A 19,572-nucleotide genomic window follows, 5' to 3' on the forward strand; every position below is an offset into this window, starting at 1 on the left:
CTTGCCTCAGAGACTCAGGTTCTCAGTGGTGGAGAACGTTTGCTCCCCTGGTCCCAGCGGCCTGCCCTTCGTTGGGCACACCCCCACCTAATCAGCGCGACTCGGGATACTACCAGCAGGGCAACTTCGGTTGGTTTTAAAATGACTTTCAGACCCAGCCTGTTACACTCTTGCGTGGGGAGATTAGAGATGATTTTTATGTTAGGTGTGTTTGCCTGGATTTTCAAGATTGTCTTAAGGGGGTATCTGTTGCCTCTCCCTGCCTCCTGAGTCTTCATTTTAATTATAAGCATTTCAGTGTCTAGACAGGAAAAGTGTCATCTTTGTCACTGACATGTTGGGGTTCCTGGAACCCTTCTAGGAAAGTCTGATTTGTGGGCCTTTGTAAAGCAGATTCACACTGAGTAGTCTTGGACTAAGGCAGACCCATGTTCTGGAACCTTCTTTGGCAGTTACTCTGCTGGTTCTGGCTCCTAGGGTCCCATCAGTGTCATTTTCTGAGAATTTTAAACTGTTTTTCTTCAGTGGGAGAGTGATATTTCTTCCTTGTAGAAAATTAGAAAATAGAGAAAACTGTAAAGACTAAAACAAGGGGCACCTAGCTGGCTAAGTCAGTAGAGCACGCAACTATCGATCTCAGAGTCGTGAGTCTGAGCCCCACGTTGGGTGTGGCGCCTACTTAATTTAAAAAATAATAATAATAATGAAGAATAAAATAAAAATTACTTACAAATTCACTACATTATTTTTTTCTGTAATCAAAATCTGGGGGTAGAGGGCAGATCCTGGCCCCAGTGATCAGGGAATGGCTAATATGTTGTTTATACGCCAGGCAGTTCTTTGAGTTCTTTGCATGGATTTACTCATTTGATCCTCAGAACAATCTTATAAAATAGGCAATATTATTTTCCCCACTTGATAGAGGAGGAAGCCGAGGCCCACTAAGTTAGGTGACTTGCCCAAGGGTGCGTGGATGGGGCCCAGGGAGGACCAGGTCTGCAGGACCAGGTCTCGTGTCTGGAAGCCCGCTCCCCTTCTAACCTTGAGAGGAGTGGCCAAAGCGGCCTCTCCCCCTCTTTTCCCCTGCTCCAGCGGAGGTGCCGGGACCCCTGATGTCCACACCTCTAGCCCTGCAGTCCAGAAGGACTGGCTCCCTGCTCTCCCTGCAGCAGAGGCCCCATCAGACCTGGTCTCGAGCAGCCCCTGGCGAGCTGGGAGTGAGCATTCTGCAGAGCAGTGACCTCTGTTACCGGAGAGAACTCTGTTCCCCCGCAGGGAGCCCTTGCTCAGCCCTGGCCCCAGATGCCAGCCGTGCACCTGACAAGCCCCCCCCCCCCCCCCGCCCCTGCTTTTAGGTAGTCAGTGAAATAGTTTGTAAAGCAGAGCACAAAGGAGCCCGGGATTTGCCGGGGCCGGCATGTGACGTCCTTGCACCAGCGGCTCCATTCTGAGACGGGGAAGTCCTCGCAGCCAGAGGGGAAGCCGCTGTGTGACCCAGCTGGCCAGATGCCAACTCTGACCTGGGAGGCCTTTTTACAATTTCCTCCTGAAGAAAACAACCACCCGAAACCTCACCTCTTGTCTCTGTTTCCAAACTTGGACTCAGGAATTGGCTCAGCCGGCCAGAAATGTGCTTTCATTCATTCCTTTGTCCGTTCATTCCTTCATTCTTCCAGTATTCATTGAGCCCTACTCTGGGCCAGACTGGGGATGCCGCCATGGGTGGAGCCGCCCGCTTTAAGGGAGGAAGGGGACAGGCGCTGGGAGGAGGGACGTACTGTAAGGCAGTGTGTGGACGGGGACTTGATCTGTTTTGTGCTCCACTGTGTCCGAGGCCCAGCGCCTAGGGGGTATATCTGTGTGGGATGAATCCTCTTCGGGGACAGGGACTGTCGACATTGCTGCCCCTCCTGCCATCTCCCTGGGGTTGTCAGCCACTGTAAGGACCTTTCTTTGTGTCCTGAGGAAGGATGAAAGTCACCCAGGGAAGATCCCAGGTCCCCCTTCACGCCAGTCTCCCCAGCTGGCCCCTGAGGTCAGAGGCTTTTGCTCCAGGACACTTCCCAACCTCCACACCCCTGCAGCAGGTCAAGGGCAGAGAGGGAGGGGGCGCTCCTTGCTGCACCCCCTCCCCCTGCGCTGTGGGCCTCACAGCTTCCTCCCTTCCTGGAAGAGTGCCAGCACACTGCCTTTAGCTGGAGGGGTTTCGCACCCGTCCCCGTATCACATCCTGTCCAGAAACTAAGCTGCCATTGTGCTTGTGACAGAAATTGCACAGTTGGCCCTGAATCGACAGGAGTGCCACCTGCAAGAGCAAGGTCCAGTGTTGGCGGGGCGCCGGGCACCATTCCAGAACGCCGCGCTCTCGTGCCCCCTTTGCCACAGGTCCACTTCTGTTGTCCCGGTTGCAGGGGCCAAGATGTTGAGACTTCGCCCTCACAGCCAGCGGGTGGCTGGGCTTTTGTAGAACCCCGGGGGGTGTCATCATCAGTCATCATCCTGCCCTCTGTGCTGCATCGCCAAGTAAAACGGCCATTGAGATGGTGTTGTCCTCAGAGCAGTTTTCCTGGCTTCTCCGTCACATTGCTCAAAATCTGTCTCCCATGGCTCCTCAGAAAGACACTGCCTGCTGGACGTACGAACAGTGTCCCCTAGGGAGATAAGTAGGAAGCCCCCTTCTGGCCTCCAGTAACTACAAAAAGCCAAAGAAATTTTTTAATGGAAAAGCTGGTGTGGGTGGGTGGGGGTGTGGTCCTTTATTACAGAAAGTATCCCCTTAGAGATATGCTCTTCCACTTCAGTCCTGTCATTGGAAGAAAAAAAGTAGGTCCTGCTGTCGTACAGATCTTTGTTGGAAAGGCTCTGGGATTAAAGTGCTAATTAGTATAAGCAGAGGGGAGGATGACGACGAGAGTATGTGTGCAGAACAGAGCCATTAGGTGGGGAGGGGGCATAGCTGGGCTCGTACCCACATTGGTGGGAATCCACACGCCCAGGCAGCTGTGGAGACTTTCTGGGATTGCAGGGACCCTGGTGACTCTGAGAGGCTCTGGACTTTGGAGCCATTTATTCATCATTTTAAAAAATAAATCTGTATTAAGTTTATGCCAAATGCCGTGCTGGGTGAAGGGGATCTGTGACTCAAAACACACGTGAGCCCTGCCCTCCTGGAGCAGATAACCAGATTTCCAATTTTCCTTTGTCCCCGACCAGCTGGGTGATGGGAGCAACTCACTCAGTCCTTCTGAGCTTCTGATTCCAAGTGGGAGACACTCCCAGCCTCCAGGCTTGTTACCAGAACGCACTGAGAATGCAGTGACAGGGAGATCCCCCCTGCCCCCCGGGGCTGCCTGTGTTTCTTGATGCGGGGGGTGCTGTGGCGGAAGCTAGCATGCAGCAGAGACCCGAGCGTGGGAGTCCCGGTGCCCCTGGAGCTCACATCCTGGTGCGCGCACATTCTGCCTCTTGCTGACCAGCTCGGTGACCAGGAAAGTCCCACCCCTGTGGGGAGGACCCATCCGGGAAAGGCTGTGGACCCCAAACTCCCCTTTGCCTCCCTCTACGTGAACCTTGGGACCTCCAGCCCCAGCGTGGTGTTCAAGGTCACAGTCCAGGGGAAGGAGGCTGGAGTCACTCTAGCGTCCAGCGCAGCCCGGCAGGGGGTAGGGGAACCTTTTATTGAGCTTATTTCTACCCCTTTTTCAGAGCCTGTAAGAAAATGTCTGGTAGCGCTGGCTACCAACTTTGGTTCATCTGTACCTAACTAACAGGACTCTAGAAGAAGATCCCAGGTTTGGGTGCAAAGGATAAATACCGTGTTCCGTAACTCATAGAGCAGCAGCTGCTGCCGTTTATGGGGTGCTGTCTGTGCCCGAGGCCCGGTGCTGTCTCCTGAGCCTCCCTACCACCATTGGAGGTCTGGGTTTCCGGGTGATGGCCCGAAATCCCACAAGTTATATATATATATTACTGGGGTGAGGATGGAAAACTGGAGCCTGAGCCTGAACTTGATTGAGGCTTTTGGAAAGGGCATTCCAAACCTGTTTCCAGTCAGGACCTCCCCCAGAATCTGGGCTCCCCAGGTCACAGAATGCTCAGCCCTCAGTAGACACACTCAGCTCACATTAAATATTTGCCCCTCCTGATGGCCACTTCTCTGCCTTCAGAAGAAGGAAGAATCTGTGGAAGAAAGAATTAGCATCGGAAATGTCTGCATTCAGCCTGGCCCTGTGTGGAATTCATGGGCCCGTGCTTCCACCCCTGGGTACAGGGGAAAGCTCCCCACCAGAGCTTCCTCATTCCCCTTGGGCTCCCGCTCGCTACCTCTGCTGCCTAGCCCTTCCCACAGTCACCTCCGAAGCTGTCCGGTCCACCCAGAGGGCCAGGCAAGACTGTGAAGCCGCTGGAGCTATCCCCCAGACCTGCTTCCCTCCCTCTCCCTTAACATCAGCACCTTACAGAGCAGGACAGAGGGGCTTCTGAGGGGTGTGGGGCAGCCATGGGGGTCTCAGTTCCTAATCTGATTTTGTTCTTGTTCTCAGATGACAAGAGTGGGGAAAACTTTAAAAATAGAGGAGAGTGACCCTTCTTGGGGAACAGTAGCTTTGCCTGTTTTTTTAAAAGCATTGCATTTCAGGGCGCCGGGGTGCTTTAGTCCGTTAAGCGTCTGAATCTTGATCTCAGCTCAGGTCTTGATCTCAGGGTCCTGAGTTTAAGCCCTGCTTAGGGCTCCATGCTGGCTGTGGAGCCTACTTAAAATTTTTTTTAAAGCATTGCATTTCTTGGGGCGCCTGGGTAGCTCAGTTGGTTAAGTGTCTGCCTTCCACTCAGGTCATGATCCCAGGGTCCTGGGATCCAGCCCCACATCCACATCGGGCTCCTTGCTCAGCGGGAAGCCTGCTTCTCCTTCTCCCTCTGCCCCTCCCCCTGCTTGTGCTCTCTCTCTCTGTCAAATAAATAAATAAAATCTTAAAAAAACAAACAAACAAACCTGGTTCTCCTTGGCCAGGAATCTGTGGCCTCAGATCGGAGCCTAGGTCTAGCTCCTGAATGGGCAGCAGGTAACCCTGAATGAGTCCGTAGACAGGCGTCTTGCTGGGCCTGAGGACTGACGGTGGGGGAGTTTTCACGGGGAGCAGGGTGTAAAGCAGCCGTGGACCTGGACATCACAGACGGGGCCGCACTGACTTTTTACAGAATTCTACTCTGCGGGGCGCCTGGGTGGCTCAGTCGTAAGCGTCTGCCTTCGGCTCAGGTCATGATCCCAGAGTCCTGGGATCGAGCCCCGCATCGGGCTCTCTGCTCCTTGGGAGCCTGCTTCTCCCTCTCCTACTCTGCCTGCTTGTGTTCCCTCTCTCACTGTCTCTCTCTGTCAAATAAATAAATAAATAAAATCTTTAAAAAAAAAAAAAAGAATTCTACTCTGCACGTGCACCTTTTCGTTTCGGAATTTTTCTAAAGGCCATCTAAATGTTGATGATTGTTGGAGATGGGTAATGTCTTCTTGGGGGTTCATTATAACATTTCTCTCTTTTTCCAAAATAAAACATTCTTTCAGCAATTAAAAATATTATTTCTCTTGGCCCTCATTCAGAAAAGTCAGGAGTCCTATTTGTGGCCTGCTTGAGGCTTGTTTGCTAGGACCTTGGGTGGGAGAAGAAAAGCCAGGCTTTAGAAGGAGTCAGTTCATAGAGACAGAAAATAGAATGGTGGTTACCAGGAGAGGGGGGAAGCAGGGACAGTGAGTTACTGTTTCATGGGGATACAGTTTCAGTTTTGCAAGATGAAAGGAGTTCTGGTGATTGGTTGCACAACCGTGTGAATGTACTGAAGGCCGCCGAACTGTACGGTTAAAATGTTAAGTTTTATGTCATGTGCATTTTACCACAACAAACAAAAATGCTATTAAAAAAAGAAATGGGGGGGAAAAAAAAAGCCGGCCTGTGAGAGTCCCTCCTGAGGCTTGCTGGATTGACAGCGTCTTGCCTCTGTGGTTGAGTTAGGCCACTTGGCTGGACTTATGGTCGTCGGTCCAATAACTGTGTGACCTGCTGGGAATGGCCGGGGCCCTCCAGGTTGTCTGTGCACCAGCCCCCGGGAGGAGCAGGAGTGTGCAGAGGGTGTGCAGAGGGTCCTCAAGGGCATTATTTGGAGGTCCCACCACTGCCCCCTGCACTGAGGGCCCACGCGCCTCTCCCTGAGCTCCAGACCCGGGGTGAGTGCTTCAGTAATTTTAGGATTTTTTTTCTTAAATCTTACAAGTAGATCCATATGGTTCCCCCTGCTCAAATTTGGGACAATGTGAACATCCGGAAAGAAAAATGTAGATAGAATGATAGAATTATTAAAAATTCATTTCAACCCCAATGTAGTTATTTATTCAGGAAAGACTCATTTGTGGATGCTAAAGCATTGAGGTAAAGGTTGTTGGGAGACAGGATATTCAGAGTCTGAAGGTGTCACCTCACAGATTACTTATTAATTTCACAGGAAAATGGTACCTTTAAAATGGAGAGATCTGGTGTCACCACCACCTTAACCAAGCGATCAAACGTAGCATCGCTCTTGCCGGGACAAACTGACGTTATATAACTCCTGATGTGATCCGGTAAGAAGGACAAAACATCGCTTCTGTGGTTTTCTTACCCAAACTGTTTGATCCTGAGGAGACAATCCAGAATATGGGGCATATATATATATGTGTGTGTATATATATATATATATATATATATATATATACATATATATATTTTTTTTTTTTAAGTAAGCTCTATGCCCAATGCAGAGCTTGAACTCATGACCCTGAGATCAAGAATTGCATGCCTTACCAACTGAGCCAGCCAGGCACCCCCAGAATATCAGACATTTTAGAAGAAAACGGGCGTGGATTCATCCAGAGTCAGTGTCTTGAAAAACAAAGAATGGGACTAGAGATATATAACAGACACCATGTGTGAGCCTTGTCGAATCTGGATCCAAAAAAACAAAAGTTATAAAAGACATTTCGGGGACTCCTGGGGGAAAGTCAAATGTGGATTGAATATTAGAAAATGCAGGGGCGCCTAGCTGGCTCAGTGGGTGGAGTGAGCGGCTCTTGATCTCAGGGTCATGTGTTTAAGTTCCACGTTGGGTGTGGAGCCTACTTACAAAAAAAAAAGGAAAGGAAAGGAAAGAAAATGTTATTGCATTAATGCTGTTGTTCTTAGGATTGGTAATAGCATTATGATTATGTAGGAAAATGACTTCAGGGATGGACGCTGCCCAGGGATGGCATGTCACGTCTGCAACTTAATTAGAAATGGTCCCGCAAAACCAGTACATATACACACGCACAACAAATGTGGCTCAAAGTCAGCAGTTGGTGAATCTGGCCGAAGGATCATCTGTGTTCATTGTTTACATCATTTCATCTTTTCTGTGGATTTGAACATTTTCCAAATAAAATGTACATTGAAGGAGTCAGAGTCTGTGAGTCTGTGGCTCTGGTCTGCTTTGGAAAGACTCAGACTTCTGTCCCCCACACGTCCCGGGGGACCCGCCTGCAGACTTCCAGGCATCTGGTGTCAATGCAGTTTGTCGATAAGGAGTAAGCAGCTGAGTGGCGGCACTTGGTGGTGGCGGCACCGGGGACAAAGGGCTGGCCGCTCACAGCCATGGGAGGAGGGGAGGAAGTGTCTGCCAGGCACGTGCAACACCAGGAAACTCATAAAATCTTTTCTGGCTGCGAACTGTATTGTGCTGGGGAATAGTTGCTGAGCTGGGGTCTGCCGGCCAGCAACCAAGAGCTGGGGCTATAAGGTCGCTCCTAGATGTGGAGCGAAGTTCTCCGAGCCTTGGGGGATCTGAACAGAAACTGCCTGGGAGGACCCAGTGCCCGGCCCAGCAGGAGGACTCTGTCCCTTTCTGTGCACTGGGCACTCCAGAAACATTTTCCATCCTTCGTGGCCCTTTCATCTCCACGGGGGCAACTTCCTAAATAGGAAACAAGTGGCCTGTGGCGTTTAGAGCCGTTAGGTCCAGAGCAAAGTCCTTGAGGATTCAGACCCCACCCTGCCTGGCCCTGGCCTACAAAAGCTTCTCCAGCCTGGGGAGCAGGTGAATTCAGATTCCTTAGTAACCCGTGACCCCTTCCACTGGGGGGTAATCCCCTTGGGCCTGGTAACTAGGGAAGAAGCAGAGGTCTGAAAGGTTTGAAAAGCTCTGAGGGCAGGGAGAAAACTAATCGCATTGAGCCCATCTGCTGGTCAGAACAGATTGCTGTGCTAGGGTCTTAGTTCCACCCCCAGGGCTGTGACCTTCGCCATGGCACCCTCTGCTCTGGGGGAAGAAAAGAGCACTTGTATCCACTGAGTGTCTGTGAACAGTGTTGGCTTCGCTCAGCACAAGGTTCAGGGAAAACTTCACAATTTTGCAAAAATATCTTTCTTTTTAAATTGCACAAAGATACGATCATTGGAGAAAAAATTAGGGAATGCAGGTAATCGGAGATAATCAGAGAACAATTCAAATGGCCTAAAATTCAGCTATCAAGAGAGTACCATTCATCCTCTCAACAAATATTCATTGGGCAGTTACTCTGTACCAGGCAGGGTGCTGGGAGCTGGGGGCCCAGCTGCAGGGGGGTCAGACGTGGTTCTTGTCCTCACGGGCTTCGACCTATTAATGACCTATTGGTCAGGTGCTAGCCGTTAATATTAATAGTTGATATTAAGCGATCTGAGCGTGAGAAGTGCCTTGATGACATCCAGTGGCCTCTGAACCGAGCGTGATAAGGAGAGTGAAGGGATGAGCACGCCCAGCTGGAGGAGGGGTCCCCTGCTTAGGGAGGGCGTGGGGGGCTGGCAAGGCCTCGTCAGCCAGGCCCCACCCCAGGATTTCCAGCCATGCAAGAGGCTCTTCCCCCTTGGGCAGCATTGACCTTGCTGTTCCTGCTGGAGTTGCCCCTGCTTGCAAGACAAGGGAAGGTGTGGCCTGAAGGTGGCGCCACCCAGGCTTCGGTCCTGACGGAGAGGGCTCTGGAAGGAGACTGTCGGGGCTTGCTGTAAGCTGCGTGGGGGCCGCTCGGCCAGCAGTCTCCGCTCCTCGCTCTTCTGTACATTTCTCCCTGCTCACTCCTGCCCGGCAAGGACCAGAGCTTCATGTCACACCATCTTTGCCCGCTTAGTGGGTTCCTTACGGCTCGCTGAGAAGATCTCAGGGACAATTTTGGAGGCCTGCCTGGGGAATGCATTTCATCCGGCGTAAGGCAGCCTGAAGTGGTTACTTCTTCCGTTTCCTAAGAAGGGTGAAAGTCTGATGGGAACTGGGTCACGAGCTCGCAGTTGTGCACAGGTGTGTGGATGCTTTGTCGTTCTTTCAGTCGGCGCAGACAGACGCGTGCTTTCTGAGCTCGGCTGGCCGCCCTGTCTCTTCTGACACTCGCTCAGCAGCGTTCTGCCCCCAGTGAGCTTGGGCGCCAAGGCCAGGCCTCAGGACTCACCGTGTGATGTGCAGGTCAGGCAGGACAGGGACTGTGGTCGGGGAAGGCTTCCAAGGGGCGGGGACTTGGAGGGTGAAGGACAGGGAGAGGTTGGCGGAGTGAAGAGGGGAAGGGGAAGGGTGCCCCAGGCAGAGGGCTGTGTAGATGAAGGCTCGTGGGCGAGGGGGGCACGGGGCCTTCAGAGAACTGCAGGGACAGAGGCCACAGCCAGGTGTGTGTGGTTTCCACAGGGCCAGGTGGGTTAAGGCTGGGAGGCCCGTGGCCGCCGCACCTGCAGAGCCTCCCACCATGGAGGCTGCTCCTGGAGCTCTCCCCCATTGCTGACTGCCAGGGATTGCGGTGTAAGTCAGTTCCCTTGACCCTCGAGTGGGATAATCGAGGCTCATGTTTAATTTGTGTTTGTTATCTAGCTCCGTGCGGCTCTATTTCATACTGTTTATTTCCAGGACCTTCCAGTATCTATTCGTTGTTCCTTCAGTACCTTCTGAGCCATGTGACTTACCTGTTGGTGGGGTTTCACATCTTTTTCGCCACCGCCATTGATAGGAATGTATCGCAGTTATCTCTTCCTGCCAAACAAATCATGCCCACACTTGGTGATCTAAACAACAGTGATGTGGGTCGCATGGCGTTTCCTCTGCTGGTTTCACCTGCGCTCATTCATCCAGCTGCTGGAGGGACGGGGCTGGAAGGTCCGGGATGGTCTCATTCGCATGTCTGAGAGTTGGTGCTGGCTGTCACCTGGGTACCTCTGTCCTCCTTGTGGCCTCTCCACCACCAACAGGCTAGACCTGCTTCCTTACATGGCGGTCCCAGCATGGCACTCCAAGGGAGGAAGATGGAAGTCCATAATGTCACCCACACACACACCCAGTTTCGCTGACATGTAATTGACATGCAATGTTTTATTAGTTTAGTATATGTGCCTCCGAAGCGAGCACATCATTGTATTAGTTTCAAGTATATAAAAATCATTTGATATATGTACATATTGTGAAATGATCACCACAGTAAGTTTAGTTAACATCCATCACCTCACATAGTTACAGTTTTTTTTCTGGTGATGAGAATTTTTTTTAAAAAATTTTATTATTTATTTGAGAGAACGTGTGCATGAGAGTGCAGGCTGGGGGAGAGGCAGAAGGAGAGGGAGAAGCAGACTCCCCGCTGAGCAGGGAGCCTGATGCGGGGCTCGATCCCAGGACCCTGAGATAATGACCTGAGCTGAAGTCAGACGCTTAGCTGACAGCCACCAATGCACGCCTGGAAGTTTTTACTTTTTGACCACCTTCACAAGTTTCCCCCACCCCTGCCTCTGGTAACCACCAGTCTGTTCTTTGTGTCTATGTGTTTGGCTTTTTTAGATTCCAAATATAAGTGAGATCATACAGTATTTGTCTTTCTCTTCCTGGTTTATTTCACTTAGCATAATACCCTCAAGGTTTATCCATGTTGTCGCAAATGGCAGGATTTCCTTCTTCGTACAGCTGAATATTATTCTATTGTATATAAATAACCACATTTTCTTTATCCATTCATACCCCAGTGGACACGGGTTATTTCCCTGTTGTGGCTATTGTAATTAATACTGCAGTGAACATAGGGGTACGGATAACTTCAAGATAATGTTCTCTTTTTGCCTTTCCTCCCTTTCCTGTCTCCTCCCACGTCTCCCACTTATGGGTCTCTCCTAGGCTCACCTCACGAGCAGACCGTTTCTGAGGGAATCCAAGCTAAAAACCTATTGCCAGGGTTTAAACCCAATGCTCAGGGCAGTGGGGAGCCATTGCAGGGGGGGACAGGATCAGATTTGCAAGGTCATCCTGACTCTGGCTGTCTGACCCCTGACCAGTCCTGAGATTGAGCTAGTGAGGGCCAGACGGTGGAGAGAGGGCTCCCTTATTCCGCAGGCCCTCACTGCTGTGGCTAAGTGCTGTTGAGCGCCTCCCGTGTTCCATGTGCTGGCCTGAACATTTGGTGTGCATGTTCTCATTGTCTCTGACAAACTTGATGAGGTTTAGGTTCCATTTTACAGAGGAGGGAACTGAGGCACAGGAAGGGTGGGACACGTGTGCACGATCACACAGCTGGAAGCGGTGGCTTGGGGGACCCAAGCTCTGGTGTGTCAGACCCAGAGTGTGTGCTCTTCGTCCCTTGGCAGTGGGGCCGTTTGGGCTTTCCTCCCTGCCCGCACTGTCCAGGCACTTTAAGGTGGGCCTTTACCTCCTGGGTGCAGGCGAGGGCCATCGTCCAATAACCTCTGCTTCTCCTGCAGGTAAGTTCGAGGACAGGGAAGACCACGTCCCCAAGCTGGAGCAGATAAACAGTACGAGGATCCTGAGCGGCCAGAACTTCACCCTCACCAAGAAGGAGCTGCTCAACACAGAACTGCTGCTCCTGGAGGCCTTCAGCTGGAACCTCTGCCTGCCCACGCCCGCCCATTTTCTGGACTACTACCTCTCGGCCTCCGTCAGCCAGAAGGACCACCACTGCCACAGCTGGCCCCCCGCCTGCCCCCGCAAGACCAAAGAGTGCCTCAAGGAGTACGCCCACTACTTCCTAGAGGTCACCCTGCAAGGTGGGGCCCGACGGCGGGACCTCTTACCCCTTCCCCACCCACACAGATGCATGTCCGCCCACAAAGTCCTTCCTGACCGGGGCCTGTCCACCCAGAGCACCCCCACTTCCAAGGGGATACACAAGGAAGGGGCAGCGATTCTCCCAGCATGTTACCAATACTATGTAATGACAAATAGCTGCTCAGATCCTGGCAGCTGGCCCCCTACAAACGTACTGATCACCTGCTAATTTTTCTTATGGTAACCTGGAAGGTTGCAAATGATCTAATAGGATAGATTTGCAAGTAGGTCATCCGGAAGAGCTGTCCTCATGTTATGTTTCAGTAATGACGTTTAGCAATAAAGTTACCCTCTTTGGGGACTTTGTTTGAATCCCACTCTTCCCATTGTCTTAAAATCCAGGTATTAGGTAGACTAGCAGGTCAGAAATACTGTTGATACAACCACCCGATAACCCACCACAAACCAAAATGGTCCTGAATAACAAGATCAACAGTTGTATCGAGCATTAATTGAGCATTTACCGTGTACCAGGCACCTTATTTTAGTGCTTTGAGTTGTAAGATGTCATTGGAATTTCACAATGACTCCACGTGAAAATCACTTCTGTTACTCTTGTTTTACAAATCTGTTTCCTCAACGGATGCTCAAGAGGTGAGGTAACTTACCCAAGGTCATTGCTAAGATTTGAATCTGAGGAGCATGGTTCTGTGCCCGCGCTCATAACCATAATGCCACTCTGCTTGACCCCTACTTTAACTGGCAAACGTTGAAGTCATCAGGAATGATAAGCAATGTAAGACAGAACAATGATGCACTGATCACCAGTGTCATTCGTGAAAATCCTGGGCATCTGAAGTTTGCCTTTGCACGTAAGTAGTGCTGGTTTCCCCACGGTGCCAGACATCTTAGTAGGACATTAAGATTCATTTCGCACCGTATACATGTACCAAAACATCACATGTACACCTCAAATACGTGTAGTTTTTATTTGCCAGTCGTATGTCAGTAAAGCTGAGTGGGGGGGAGGGGAAGGTTCTTCAGTAAACCTAAGTCAAGTGCTAGTTTTAGTTATGAGCATCAAATGCTTATGACCACTCACTCACTCATTCAGCGGATTTTTATTGAGTGCCTACTATAGGCCAGGCTTTGTTACTATTAGCAAGTAGCCTGTAGTCCCACCCGAAACAGAAGCTTTTGCAACGGTGTGTCATTCACCCCTCACAGCCAAAGAAAGGACACGTGTTTTGTGATGCTCTTTGTAGCCATTCAGTGAGCCCCTGGCAGCCCCCTGGAAGCTCTGGGTGAAATTTTGAAAATCATCACTCTAGGCTAACACCAGAAATCCCAGACTGAGAGCCAAGGTGTTTAAGATTCAGGAGTGGAACTTCACGCTGTTTCTAATTTTTCATCCTGTGTGTGTATGGCAGCCATGAACAGGCTTGAACCGAATCATTTGTCTGCCATTGCTCAGGAGGCACAAGGTAGGAGGGGCACTGGGACCCCAGAGCGAGGCTCTATGATGCTGACTTCTGTGATTCTCTTTCAGATCATATTTTCTACAAATTCCAGCCTTCTGTGGTTGCTGCAGCCTGCGTTGGGGCCTCCAGGATTTGCCTTCAGCTTTCTCCCTACTGGACCAGAGACCTACAGAGGATCTCAAATTACACCCTGGAACATCTCAGCACATGCATCGAAATCCTGCTGGTGTAAGTTCCACCCCTGATCTTTCCGTGTTTCCAGAATATCGAGGCACTTGCTCTTGAGACCCACCCAGGCAGTTTCTCAAAGTCAGAGGGTTGTGGTGGTTCCCCCAGGTAGTGTCTCCCATAAAGTGGGCCATGGTGAATCCTGATAGAATTAAGGTTTGCAGAGGTGGTCCTTCCTATTTTGGGTAGCGTTGGGTTTGCAATTTTAAGGTCAAGGGGTCGGGGAAAAGAGAGGCTATGTGCACACCCTTCTGAGTGTCTGGGCTGTTTGCTCTGAGCCCGGTGTATCAGTCAGTCTTACGGATGATTACACTGAGTGATTACATTCATGATAAGCTGCTTTTCTCAGACGTGGCCACAAAGTTGACCTCTTAGCCAGCCAAGCCCAGAGTGGCTTAACATTAGAGACCACAGCCTCCTTGCATGGGTCCCTGGGAATACTGGGGAGGACATGTTGAATGTATCAGAGAAGATGCATAAGGACAACATAGACCCAACACCATGAAACTGATATTGAAGGAGGAAGTGTTTAGTGGTGACGGCAGGGAGGAGACAGAGAGGACAGAGAACCCCAGGCTGGCTGCACCCCTTCCCTCTTCCACCCAACAGGTGGCAGCACCTGCTAGATGCTGGCCCTACTCACCACGGGGCTGGACCCTGGAAAGCGGCCTCTCAGCCTCCTGATGCGGGAAGCTTTGCTGGTAGCTAGCTGCCTCTGTCTCGTTGCTCTGAACTGTCCACCCTGCTCCCTGGACCTTGTTTTAAAATCTGTGTTTGTTGAAGGTGCCCAAAGCCAGAGCATATGGTCTGGTGTGAATGCAGATAGGTGACCCCAGATGCTTAGCCACCAGCCCTGCCTCTTCACCAGGGTGGTGGCTCTGGGATGGCCACCTTCTCAGATCCACAGCCTCCCTGTGCTCCTGTCTTAACCTTCCTGTCTTAACCTAAGTCTCTACCGGATTAATGGATTTGTTATTTCAAAAAGCTTTATGGGAAGCTTTCTTTTTTTTTTTTAGATGGAAATAAACATGTTGATTCCCTTTTCAGAAGGTGAAACTTAGGCCCCAGGGGCGGCTTGCTTGGGATCTGTTTGGGGGTGCCTCGAAAGCAGAAGTTGTACTCATCAAGTGCTGGCCCCTCCCTCCTGGAGCTTGCACTCGGCACCAGGAGGCAGGTGGTAACCCAGAAATGATCAGCTAGGGGTTGACTGCTGCGATGGGCAGTGTAGCAGCCTGGGGGACAGCGAGGCTAGTCTCGAGGGTCCAGAAGGGGTTTCCGTAGGAAGCAGATCCAGGCTAAGGTCTGCGGGCTGAGTTTAGTCAGAAGAGAGCCGGCGGGGGCGGGGGGCGGGGAGCAGCACTACAGACAGTGAGCATGGGTGGGCGCGGCCCTGGGGTCACAGCACACAGATCTCGAATCCCACTCGGGCACACTCAGGGGTCTGCTGCTGTGGACTTTGACCTCAGGTCTCACCCAGGTCATTTCCTTTCAGAGCTTATGACAACGTCTTCAAGGACGCTGTCGCGGTCAAGAGCCAGGCCTTGGCAATGGTGCCCAGCACAACCCCCGCCCCCACCCAAGTGCTGTTCCAGCCGCCCGCCTACCCCACCCTCAGCCAGCCAGTGGCGCCGGGCCTGGCCCAGTTCCAGACCCCCGTGCAGGACCTCTGCTTGGCCTATCGAGACTCGCTGCAGGCCCACCGCTCTGGGAGCCTGCTCTCAGCGGGCTCTGGCTCATCCCTCCACACCCTGTACCCCACCCTCCAGCCCCTGGATGTGTGCCCCGTGTCCCTCCCCACGCCCCTCAGCATGCAGATGGCCATCACAGCTGAGCCCAGACACTGCCTCACCACCACCTACGGAAGCAGCTACTTCAGCGGAAGCCACGTGTTCCCCACAGGCTGTTTCGACAGATAGGGCACCTTCGGGCCACAGAGGGAGGCCTTGGAAACGCACCTGGGCAGAGGAAGAGGACACAGATGAGGGGAGCTCAGCCGAGTGAGGCAGTGGGGAGGCCGTCCCCACAGGGCCTCGCTGACTTTGAACACAGAGGGTTCATGTTCTTTTTAAACAAAGCCGACCCAGAGCAAAGTGGTCAATGACATCCCTCCCCCGAGAGAATTCCTCTGGAAAACGTCTTCCACATGTGCAGCTGGGGTGCAGGGGGACGGCTCGGCCACCATCCTCCGGAGGAGGAACCCGGTGGATTGAGAAAGACCTGGTGAGAGGCCAGGAGACTGGACACAGGATGCAGGCCGCCAGTCCGTGAGCACGTCTGGCGTCTAGCATCAAAGACTTCTTTATTCCTTGCCAGTGGCAGCTACACTGAACAAGAAGGGACTGCCTGATGTCTTCTCAGGACCCCAGCAGAGGCCGGCTTGGGTGCTCCTTCCCTGGCTCCATACGGAGGAGCCTGCGTGTGTTTAAGCCTGGGCGTCGCCTTCCGAGGCACGGTGGGTGGCTGTCATGCCTTTGTTGTCCAACCTAAAACCTTATTTGGCCTTTTAGATATTTCACATGCTGCTGCTTCCCGAAGTGACCTAGCTTTCTGTTCAGTAACATATCTTGTTTACATACTGTATCAGGGATTTTGTGATACTTGAAAATTCCTTAGGAGAAAAAAAAGGTTGATTGCCATCCCACGCAAGGGCTGTAGGTTCTAACCCAGCTTGTAACAGCAGAGCTCCGTTTTCAAAAGCGTATGGTTGGGGAGAGCCACTTTCCAGGCTCTCGGTTCCAGACGATTCCGCGTCTTAGATGCTGTGTTCACCTGTAGAACTTCAGCAACCACCCAGAGGAAAAGGTGGTTGAAGGGTAGACAAAGGTTTACAACTAACAACCCCCACCTCCCTCCACCATGGGCTTATGGTGCGCGAGGTTAAACCCAGCCTTGGCTTTGAGTTTGGCTCACAGGGAAGGCTGAACATGCGGAATATTGGCTTCATGCCAGCTGGATTTGGGGAGCGGGGCACGTACATGGGTATATGTCACAACCACTGACAGGCAAGCGATGGGTTAGATCGAAAGCCAGTATTTGGGTCCCCGCAGCGAATGGGCTCTCAGGAAGACTCTTGTAACCATGTGCAATATGTTTTTATTCTGACTCGTGGCTTGTGCTCATTTTTTTTTTTTTTTTTTTTTTTTTGGTTCGGGGTCAGGGGGACACATTGTTCATCCATCAGAACTGGGAGGTGCAAAGAACCACAGAAGCATTTTTTGTTTGTTTGTTTTAAAAAGAACCCATCTTGGTTTTCTTGGTTTATGTGCCAGTCCAGGAGACTGGCTCGGGGACTGGCAGGGAGGTGGCTATGTGCTGCTCAGTTGGATCCGAAGGTGATTTTCAGAGTGAATGGAAGCTTCGGCATAGAAGCCGAAGAGGAGGTGACGGAGATAAGGTGCTGCTGCCACTTTGTCCCACGAGTGTGGAAAAACTACATGTTTGTTTGTTGCTTTTCTCTTTTTCCTTTGCCAACCTCCTTCTATTTATGTGAGACTGGTTTGGATTCCAAGTTAATGTGTCTGTTCTGGGACTGGGGCTTGTGAGGGGCCCCCCAGTAGAACCTCACAGCCAGCCCAGCACCCAGAAAAAGGCATCCTGCAATAAACATAACATATCACCTGCTCTTGGTCTCTGTTCCTTTCCTGCCCTTGTCCTCTCAGCCAACCCCGGGGATGTCTCTGCTCCTGCCGGGAGGTTGCGGTTGGCGGGGGCGGGGCAACACAAGACTGGCCCCCGTGGAGCTGGGTGCTGCCCCCCAAGTTGGCGCTGGGCCTCCCTGGGGACACCCATGGCAGGAGTAAGGCTCGACGTCCAGCTCTTGGTACCCACTATTGGTCAAGGTTCTCTCTCCACAGAAACAGCACTCATTATATATGTAGCCAGAGAGATTGATTGTAAGGAATTGGCTCACACAGTTGGGGCTGACAGGTCAGGAATTTGGAGGGCAGGCCAGCAGGCTGGAAATGCAGGTAAGAGTTGATGTTTCAATGGAGTCCAAAATCTGTAGGGCAAGCCAGAAACTCAGAACTTCTGTGACAGCCTTTGGGGAGAATTCCTTCTCCAGGGAACCTGTTTTTGCTCTTAGAGCCCACACCTGACTGCATGAGGACCCCTGCCACATCCCCCCAACACACACACACAGAGTAGTTTCCTGTACTTAAGGCTTACTGATCGTCAATGTTAATCGCATCTACAAAATGCCCTCATGGCAACATCTGGACTGGTGTTTGACTAAATCACCGTGTGCCACAGCCTCGCCAAGCTACCACATATGATTCACCACAACCACTTACTGGCTGTTGGGAGGCAGTTGACTCAACTGCTCTGGGCCTCAGTCTTCTCACCTGTTGAAATGGGGGTGATAACACTTGCCTTGTCGGGTTCTCAGGAGGATTAAGCGACATAATGCACGTCAAAACCAAACGTAAATTCTCCTTCAGGATGCACCATTATTTTATGTACCAGTAAGAAGAATTAAAGAAAAACCTGCCAACTAAACTAGGGCACAGGGTTTGAGAGACTGCTGATTAATATTTCAGGAGGGTTAAAAAGTAAAAATATCTGTACCATAGAATCGATGGAATATGGTGTCAGCTATTACGGAAAGTGTCAGACTCTTTCTGAAAGGAAAAAGAGCCCCACCCTCCACTCTCCCAGGTTCCTGCAGGAGAACCATCCTGGGAACACGGTGTAATGTGGAGCTGAATGGTTCTTTCGAAACGGATGCCTTTAGTGAGGACAGGGAGGTGTGGGGAGAAACACGTTCAGGGCATGAAGCTGAGGTCCGGCCCCCGGAGCTGGGGCGGTACTCCCCATCTGCCATGTGCAGGCCAGGAGGCTCTAGATTTGGGGGATTTGACAATAAGGCAAGTCATGGATTTATCAAGAACACCCACTTCACTATCCCTCTGTCTTTAGGCCTCGGTTTCTCCACCTGTTAATGTAGAGATGGTTGAGTTGTGTGGTTTTGAGCTCAAGAGGGAAACAGCCACAGAGGCCCTGGGCTTCTGCCTTCCTTCAACCCAAGGGATCTGCTCATACTTCTCCCACACATGGGTGTTCCATGTTAGATTTTGTTCTTGCCCATGCTGGGCAGTAGTTTAGAAAGCTTGAAAAAGCACAGAGATGGCTTTAAAGGCCCCTCTGGGGCTGACAGCTATTTCAGTCCAGAGATTTTCAAACATGAGCAAGCTGCACAATGACCTGGAGTCTTCCCAAAAAGGAGTGGGGCCTGGGAGTCTGCATTTTTAGCTGGCTTCCGGGTGACTCAGATGCGTGTTTTCTTTGACGTTCCAGCAGAGGACTTCATGCAGGACCTGGTTTCCGGCCCAAAGGACAGAGTAAGGAAACCACATCCCAGTCTGAATTTCTGAGCCACCTGAGTTCTAGACATAGACCTTGTTCCGTACTTAGCTGTTTTTTATTCGATGCAGTATTTCTTCAGCCAAGCCATATGAAGGCTTGGGACGTGCAGATCCATTTTCCAAGGACAGCCTGCTTCCTCAGGTTTAACATCATAAGTGCCTGGATTAGGGTTGGGGTCAAGGTTCCACTTCCTCATGCCCTGGGGTTCAAAGTCCACCCCTCCAGAGCCACCTGTTCTGTCACCTGCATGCTCCTCTCCCTTCCGCCTTTCTATCTTCGTTTCTCAACCGGGCTCATTCTTGCCCCTTAGAGGACATTTGGTAATGTCTGGAGACATTTTTGTCTGTCACCACTGGGGTGGGGGGATGGCAGGCATATAGCAGGAAGAGGCCGGGGACGCTGCTGAACATCCTACAGCCCAGGATGCCCCCCCAAAAAAGAA

The 19,572-nt window shown here is 51.4% G+C and overlaps 1 protein-coding gene across 1 annotated transcript in view; it reads left to right on the forward strand.

Moving 5' to 3' along the window:
• Positions 1-17,386, forward strand: part of CCNJL (cyclin J like) — a 52,783-nt gene extending 35,397 nt beyond the window's left edge. Inside the window, exons 4-6 of the mRNA XM_054513747.2 lie at positions 11,754-12,056; positions 13,607-13,766; positions 15,259-17,386. Of these exons, the coding sequence (XP_054369722.2) occupies positions 11,754-12,056; positions 13,607-13,766; positions 15,259-15,682 (887 nt within the window). The 3' untranslated portion in view covers positions 15,683-17,386. The remainder of the gene's footprint in view (positions 1-11,753; positions 12,057-13,606; positions 13,767-15,258) is intronic.
• The last annotated feature ends 2,186 nt before the right edge of the window (positions 17,387-19,572 follow it).

The sequence above is a fragment of the Mirounga angustirostris genome, unplaced genomic scaffold (genome assembly GCF_029215605.1).
Source record: "Mirounga angustirostris isolate CCGP_5_RB_7025 unplaced genomic scaffold, mMirAng1.0.hap1 SCAF_7, whole genome shotgun sequence".
Lineage (NCBI taxonomy): Eukaryota > Metazoa > Chordata > Mammalia > Carnivora > Phocidae > Mirounga > Mirounga angustirostris.